This window comes from Carassius auratus, chromosome 22 (assembly GCF_003368295.1).
Source record: "Carassius auratus strain Wakin chromosome 22, ASM336829v1, whole genome shotgun sequence".
NCBI classification, from domain to species: domain Eukaryota; kingdom Metazoa; phylum Chordata; class Actinopteri; order Cypriniformes; family Cyprinidae; genus Carassius; species Carassius auratus.
In genome coordinates this window covers 18,688,437-18,697,241 of record NC_039264.1, presented here as the reverse complement: position 1 = coordinate 18,697,241, position 8,805 = coordinate 18,688,437, and the positions used below count along the sequence as shown (strand labels likewise).

Here is an 8,805-nt window from a genome sequence, read left to right as displayed (position 1 = left end):
ACGTCCTGCCCAGAACTGTCAAATATTAACTAAGTTAAAGACTTTGTCTGGCAAGTTTTTTTCAAGTGTGAACAAACTGACAGACTGGGGAAAATGGAATCAAGTCCTGCTTTTTTGTGTCTTTTGATGTGCTTCATTGTTTATGCTTCTACATCAAATGGTGAGGTATCTCTTTTTGGAAAGAATTATTCAATTATTAAATTCGAATTACAGGAAAGATGACATTTTCTATTGGTCTAACAGGTTGCTCTGAGATCCCAGTGGTCGAGAATGCAGTGGTTTCTGAAAGCTCTAAAAAAAACCAATACTCTGAGGGTGATACACTTGAATACAATTGCGATCCTGGCTATATGTCTCAGAGAAAAATAACCTACCAGTGTACCAATAATGAATGGAAAAAAGGTCGTGATGTTAAATGTTCACGTGGGTATATAACACACACACACACACACACACACACACACACACACATACAATTTATATCCCTGGACTGATGTACAGTACTTTGAAAATCTAATTGTATGGATCTGAAGTAACCTAAGTTGCTTGTTATCAAGTAATACATGTAATTTCCTTGGCCTTCAGAGGCTGAATTCTAAGAATTCTATCTTTTGCTTCTGATTCATCATAAGTCAAACCCTGTGAGTCACCTCAAGATATTGCAAATGGTCATTACGTTGTCGAAAAGGGAAAACCCTTTGTTTTTGGAACAACCATCAAGTATATCTGCAACGATGGGTAAGTATGTAGTTTCATATTTAGACAGAGTTTAACAAAAACAAAACAAAAAATCTTATGAGATGTATTTTTCAAGCTACCAGATTATGAGTCGATTTGACACCAGAACATGTCGGGAAGGTGGATGGGACAATCAGTTACCTGAATGTGAAGGTACTGAATTAAATCGCCTAAACTCTTAAAAATAAAGATTTTATAAAGGGGTTTTCACAGCAATGTCACATGTTTTTTTAGGGGTTCAAGCACGCAGTGCTGAAACCCTATTGTAATTGTTAAGATTTTTATTATTATTATTATTTTTCCGCCTTAAAACTGAACGTGCAGCCCAAACCGTAAGGCCTAGAGAGCTGAAACTTGGTCAGATGGTAGTAGTCCTGCTCGCTACTCAGATACAAAAAACCGGCCCAATCGGCCTAATGGGGGCGCTACTGCGCAAAAAACTAAAATTTTTGACATTTTTGGCCGCAGATCGTAAACCGTTAGCCGTAGACTCAAAAACATGGCATCGTTGCAATCCTTGGGTTAGTCCGAACAAAAGTGCACAGGTGCATTTTTTGCTCTACGAGGCACCGTTTTCGCGCAAAATCGAGCTATATCCGAAACCTACTTTTGCGAACTAGTCCTAGGATTTTCAACCAATCAGAACCAAACCACTTCAGAAATATTCCCTGGACACTCAATATCAATAATTATCAAAAAAAAGTTGAAATTTCAATTCTTACGCGAAACAGTATGCCAAAAAGCGTCTATGCTGACGTTAGCCAAATGCTATTTTAACTATAACTCTTGAACGGAATGAGATATCTCCACCAAACTCGGTACACATATGTATGAGCTCAATCTTTGGTCAAATCAAAAAAATTGCTCATCTCTGCCACTTGGGGGCGCAATAAGATAGAAAAAACACATAAATGGCTATAACTAGGCAACCGTTGGCTCGATCGACTTGAAAATTGGTATGCAGTGTCTTGGTCTGAAGGGGCACAAGTACCTATGAGGACATTTGCATATCTCAAAAAACATGGCCGCCATTGGCCAAACAATTTTAAGCACCTATTTGAAAGGGTTAACGGATGTTGATCGGAACGAAACTCGCTGGGTACGTTCGACTCATGAACCTTAAGGTCTGTAAAAATTTTGAAAGAAATCGGCCACTAGTTGGCGCTAATGAGTTTTATGGCTCTGTAATCACGTGGTGTTTCACATATCAACACAATATGCATATCATTTGATAGATCTCCTCATAATGCACAACTTTGCCTCAAGAACCATTGCTGTCAATCAAATCGTTCAATTGTTATTCACAAATATGTTAAAAACCTACTTTTGCGAACTAGTCCTAGGTTTTTCGTCCGATCGGAACCAAACTACTGCAGTAATATTCTGTGGACTCTCTAGATCAATAATTATCAAAAAAATGTTGAATTTTGTCGTTTGGCTAGCTTTAAATCAGTCATTTAGAAAAGGGGTGTGGCCAAACACACCCCAAAGCCTATAAAACCTAAACGAAAACTCAAAACTTTATGAAACTCGGTGAGAACATGTAACAGGTGACTCTTAACAAGCATGCAAAGTGTCATGGAGATCGGATCATAGGTGGCGCTATAACATTTGAAAAAGCCTCAAAAACACACATTTTCAATAGAAAATGATCACAATTTGTTGGACATGTTCATACATTCACACAAACACTAGATCTTCATATCATATGATAGATCTCCTCTTTGTGAACAACTTTGCCTCAAGGAGCGAAGATGTCAATCAAATCGTTCAATTGCAATTCACAAATATGTCAACAAGCTACTTTTGCGAACTAGTCCCAGGTTTTTTACCCGATCGAAACCAAACCACTGCAGTAATTTTCTCTGGACTCTCTAGATCAATAATTATCAAAAATTTTTCAGAATTTTGTCCTTTGGTTAGCTATAACTGGCTAAATTAGAAAAGGGGCGTGACCAAAATACCCAAAAGCATATAAAACCTAAACGAAAACTCAAAACTTTATGAAACTTGATGAAAACATGTAACAGCTGACCCTTAACATCCATGCAAATTTTCATGGAGATCGGACCATAGGTGGCGCTATAACAGTAGAAAAGGTCTCAAAACATAAGATTTACATGGTAAATGGCCTCAAATTGTCTGAAAATGCTCATATATTCACATAAACACTAGATCTTCATATCATATGATAGATCTCCTTATTCTGAACAACTTCTGGGACCAATGTTGTCAATAAAGCTGTTAATTAAATATTGAAGATTATTTAAAAAAGTTACTTTGGCAAAGTAGTCCAAGGCTTTAAGCTGAAAATTAAATCAATAAAACCACTGAAGTACAATTCTCTAGACTCTGAAGGTCAATAATTATCAAAAACATGTTGAACAATTTTATTTGGACAACTATAAACCAGTAATTTTATAATATGTTCTTTTCATAGTGTACACAAAGGCCTATTAATACAAACAGAAAGCCCACAAATTATCAAAACTGTGTAAAATAATGCCTAATTTCATCCTAAACAAGTATGTAAAATTTAAGAGAGATTGGGCAAAAAACATAACACTATACTATAACAGTTATGTTTAAAAACAGTGTTGTTTGAGTAAATGCAATTTATAACCACTAGATGGCAGCGGAAGACCACTAATGGGCTCATTCTGCAAATTGAAACAGTACTTTTGAAAAGATTTATGAATTCATGCCCAAACAATAAAAAAAACCCACTGTTGCAACGTTTTAAATCTCACTGTTAAAGTTTTCAATTTTCTTCATACAGACTTATCAGTTTTTAAAATTTTGCAACATTATGATTACAGTGAAACCTGAAAATGACATCCAAACTCTTAAAAACTAGTTTAATCATTTAATTTCAGTGCGTGTGTCTGTCTGTCAGCCTATTCTCCATATTGGATGTGTTTAACGGTCATCCATACGTCCAGGTTGGCTCAGACCACCTCAGAGGCCTTAATGTGCTTGAACCCCGTAAATGCTGCTTGCAGCTTTAATTATTTATTTATTTTTATGTGAAGAATATTTTAAAGGGGGGGGTGAAATGCTATTTCATGCATACTGAGTTTTTTACACTGTTAAAGAGTTGGATTCAGAGTATGTGAGCGGAGCGGAGTGGGAGCGGAGCGTGGAGTGGAGCGGTGTGATTTTGACAGGAGCGAGAAGCGGATTTTTTAAAAGTCGGAGCGTTGTGGTTTTCACTCGCTCCAAGAGCACTCCACCACCGCTCCATCACGAGTACAATTCATGCCAACGGCCGGTAAAATCGCAAGTATTCACGTTCAACATATTTAACTATAGCTTGATAGAGATGGATCTCTCAAATCAGAAGGTTACAATGACAACAATAGCCAAGCGGGAAGTTATAGGTTAGTTCTCAAGGAGTTTGTCTGTTCCTTTTACTGAATATTTTCGGGTCAAAGCATGATTTAAACAGTTACAGCACATTCACACGCAGTCGCTTTCGCAATAATGCATTCAAACAAATGTAATCTTACAGTGTTACTTCATCTGATTTTGAATGAGCATAAATCTGTAAGAAATGCATTGATCTGTAGATAAAATAAAAATGTACTGTTATTTTCATCACAAACAATATTTGCACAGCAGAATACAGTAATTATACCTTTTAATGCTGACATCCATGTTATTAGTTTGGCATGTGGTAGGAAAAAAAAGTTTGCACACAACAGCCTAAGCCACTTTGAAACTCTCCTGTAATTTTATTTTTTATTTTAATATAGGCTACGTTATGAACATAACATTTCAAACATACTGAAATACTTTAGCAACGGAGCGAAGGCGGAGCGGTGTTTCTGGTATCACTAAGCGCGGAGTGGAGCGGGAGCGGGAAATTATGAACCCGGAGCGGAGCTGGAGCGGAGTGATTATTAAATGCTCTGAGCGCGGAGGGGAAATTGTTGCCACTCCACTCCGCTCACATACTCTGGTTGGATTCCCATGCTAAACATGGACAAAGTTTACAACAATTACAACAATTACGTACAACAATTAAGTTGTACGTTTGAAGGAGTATTTTTGTTCCAAAAATACCTGTTCCGGTTTGTCACAAGTTTCGGAAAGTTTTTTTTCGAGTATGGCTCTGTGTGACGTTAGATGGAGTGGAATTTCCCTATATGGGTCCTAAGGGCACTTCTGCCATAAGAGCGCGCGCTCCCGTAAAGCAGATTAGAGACGAGACATTCACTGATCAGAGCGAGAGACCGAATTGTCACAAAAGAAGTGTGTTTTTGGTTGCGAGGGCAAGACAACCCTGCACAGATTACCAAAAAAAAAAAAAAAAAAAGCATTAAGGGACCAGTGGATGGAGTTTATTTTTACAGAGCATCAACGGAGTTGTGCAAGTGTTTTTGTTTGTTCCCTGCATTTCGAAGATGCTTGTTTTACAAACAAGGCCCAGTTTGACGCCGGATTTGCACATCGTTTATTTCTTAAGGATAATGCAGTCCCAACGAAAAAGGGTCACGATCGTGTGTTGGAACCGCAGGCGGTGAGTAAAACTGCTTCAAATATCTCTGTGTTGTTAACTTAGCTATCGGCGCGTAAGCACATCAAGTAAACAACATGCGATGTTGTTATCAAACTGCACTTTCCACATGTACAGCTTTAAAAAAAAAGACGACATAAAGTGGAACTTAGTTATTTTCCAAAACCGCTCAGCAAATATATACAGTTTCAGTACATACCACATAGAGACGTCGTTGCTGATGCTGCTCTTGTTAAATTTCAGCCTCTGTATCTGCTGAATCGTTGAATCTGACTGTTAGCCATGGTTTGTTTTGGATGATGTTTTTTCCCTCACGGTAATGTCACAGCTTCCAAACGCTCTCAATGCAAAAGCCTACTCGCGCTCGTGATTCTCTAGCTCCGCCCGCCGGTCGTGTTTTTCCGGGAAAAATGGGTACAGACTATATTTCTCTTATAAATATAATAAAACTAAATACTTTTTGGAGTTATGAAGGATGCAGTACTACTCTATAGGTACTCAAGATTAACAGGATATTGAGTGAAAACGAGCATTTCACCCCCGCCTTTAATAATTGTAAGAATACCATAAAGCCCTAAAATGCAGGTGACATCAAATCTTTCTTTACATTGTGTATATCCTGGATGGACTGAAATAACCATAATGACCATCTGAGCTCCTGAAACCCTTTTCTGTTTAGAGGTATCATGTCAACGAATAGTCCCAGAAGGAAATGTCAGAGTGGCGGGACTCCCTGACCACTCTGATGACTTCATCCGAAGTGGACACAGGTTGACATTTTCATGTGAGGGTAATGGACTGATTATACGAGGAGAGAAAGTAATCACCTGCCAGTCAAATGGAGAATGGAGCAGCCCATTACCTACATGTGTTGGTAAGTTCACAGATTGTAAACACCTCTATACATTGCGAGTAAATCACTCTCATGTAAGACTAAATTTAAAGCTAGATGACAAAAAGTCTCTCTTTACCCACAGACTAATAAAACATTAGATTTCGCTCACCAGAGACTGAGTTAGACGCTAAGAATAAGTTTAGCAACTTGAATCCTCAAAGCATTTTAGAGGCTGGTTCCTTAGGTAGTGGGCGGGAATACTGAATGACCAATGAAATGTCACACATCACTACAATATAAAAATTAATTCTTGATTGACAGATGCTTTCAGTCGTTTCCTTTGTAAATACTATTTTGCAAATTGCAAATGTTCCATTTTTCTTAATTTTATGACATATTTCTTAAAAATATTGTTGTGGGATATTGTTCGTATTTTATAATATTATGCTTCCTATTTTATAATATTTAATATTTTTGTGGAATTTGTTTATTATATTGTATATATTATTTTTCTAATACTATTTCAATCAGGACCACTTCCGTCAAATATATTTAATGACAATTATAATTGCATACAGTTAGTGTTGGCGGTATGGTTATGTTCTGGGCAATACTCCACACGCCTGTCCATGCAGCCATGCTTGGACAGAGCAGGGAAAGCAGCAAGACAAACCCCCCTGGGGTACAGAACAGAACCATAAGCATACATAATTATAATTCTCAGTTACATGAGTTGTAAACAAAATGTGAGCGACTGCTTCCAATGAAGACACTGTAAAGAAAGAACAAGTTAGATCGGATTACAGGTTCAGTTGGTGGAGTTGGGGTTGGAGGAGGGAGTTAATTGCAAGCAGCGATGCGATGGAAGAGACACTGAATAATGGGAATTTAAATAGACCGCAGGTGATAGGTGTCAAGACTGGATTGGTACACGTCAGGAACAGTTGACTGTCAGCTGATGCAAGCATGACTATCATGACCTGACTGAACTAACGCAATGCTCGATTTTGTATAATGCTAAATAAAATACAGTGCAGTGTTAAGTAGTTGTGTTCTGAATAAATTAAACCACCGCTTTGAATTTTACATGACACTATTAGGGAAAGGTGAATACTTCATTTTAACTCATAAAAAAACTCTAAAAAACTAAAAAAATGTATTATGCCAAATCACACTGGAAGTTTGTAGCAAAGTTATTCCCAACCTTTGGAACTCATAAAATTGTAAAAGCTTTTAAGTGGATAAAATGTGGGCAATTATCTGCTTTCTCTAGAGGCAACATGTCTTCTGCAGTCGAACAGAACAGTGGGAGACTTACAAATTGAAGGATTGCCTGATATTGCGGGTCCCGTCAAACCTGGACATAAGCTAACTTTTTCATGCACTGGAGAAGGGATGACATTAAACGGAGAGAAAATCATCACCTGCCTGTCAAATGGAGAATGGAGCAGCCCTTTTCCTATATGTCAAGGTAAGCACACAGAAAATAAAAGCTTCTGATTGGCTAAAGATAGATCTGTGGTACACATCCAATATGCATGCTTCTTACACCAGATCAACAAATACACTGACTTTAAGTCAACTTTTTTTATTGAAGAAAGATAAGTTATTAAAGAGCAATAACTTCAGAGTGACCCAAGGCCAAAATAACAAACAAAAAATATATATATAAATAACCTAAGCAATGGAAAACAAATTACAGAAAGAAATAATTTCACAAGCAAGGTCAAAAAAATAATTAGAAAATTGAAATAATACACAATAAACTGAAGTGGTAAATTCAAACTTGACACTAAGCACAGAATATTTAAGGATCAATTGAATATATACAGTATAGTAGCCTATAATAGAGAATAGCCTATAAAAAAATAGAAACCAATCTTTAAACCATGGCAACAAAAAGGATCTGACCAGAACAAACTAGCAACAACATTGATAAATACTACCAACACGGTGACAAGTTGGCAGTGATAAAATCAACTCACATTTTCTTCAGAAAGTCTCATTTTGATCTCTTATATACGCACATACACATCTCAATAAATGCTCAAGGTCACGCAATGATACACAACGTAGCTGAAGGATAAACATCCAATATGTTGCACAATATATAATCATGTTTGTATAGCACATTTATTTGCAAAGCCTTTCTGAATTCTTTCATGAAAGTTCATTGACCATAAAACCCAAATGTGGGTCTAAATTTGAAGTAAAGTTAGCTCTCATTAAACTGCTTTGCTTTATTCCAGTAAAACTGTTGCAGTTTTCTTTCAATAAAGATTGAATTGTATTTTTTTCATCTACAGAAATTGCCTGTGAGGGCAAACAACTCATCAATGTTGGAATTTTATATGGACATCCAAGCATTGTTTCACCTTATAGACCTGGACATGTTTTACTTTTTCACTGCACTGATGTGAACCTGAAGCTTTACGGACATCGAGCAATTGAATGCCAGTCAGATGGAAAATGGGATTACACGTATCCGACATGTAGAGGTATGAAACAATTATATATTTGCTCTAAATATTTTTACCAAATGTTGGGATGTTTATTATATATAATGTAAACAATTATATTGATTCATGTTCTTGGACACGAATATCCCTTTTATTTCAAACCAGTTAAATCCCAATCCTTAGTCGATTCAGGCGTACAGTACTTCGATATAAACCTACACATAGTCTAGGAGTCTGATCAAAAATGTTAGGAA

The 8,805-nt window shown here is 36.9% G+C and overlaps 1 protein-coding gene across 1 annotated transcript; it reads left to right on the top strand.

Moving 5' to 3' along the window:
- cfhl4 (complement factor H like 4) lies at positions 1 to 8,512 on the top strand. Its single transcript, XM_026198838.1, has 7 exons — positions 1 to 160; positions 244 to 423; positions 633 to 738; positions 815 to 891; positions 5,937 to 6,131; positions 7,366 to 7,563; positions 8,475 to 8,512. The coding sequence occupies exons 1-7, from the start codon at positions 94 to 96 to the stop codon at positions 8,510 to 8,512; spliced, it is 861 nt and encodes a 286-aa protein (XP_026054623.1). The 5' UTR covers positions 1 to 93.
- The last annotated feature ends 293 nt before the right edge of the window (positions 8,513 to 8,805 follow it).

Bases quoted from the DNA above. Each gene is read 5' to 3' on its own strand.
- cfhl4 (XM_026198838.1), top strand. From the start codon at position 94: ATGGAATCAAGTCCTGCTTTTTTGTGTCTTTTGATGTGCTTCATTGTT. The intron at 161-243 runs GTGAGGTATCTC...TTGGTCTAACAG, and splicing joins TTATGCTTCTACATCAAATG to GTTGCTCTGAGATCCCAGTG. The intron at 892-5,936 runs GTACTGAATTAA...TTTTCTGTTTAG, and splicing joins TCAGTTACCTGAATGTGAAG to AGGTATCATGTCAACGAATA.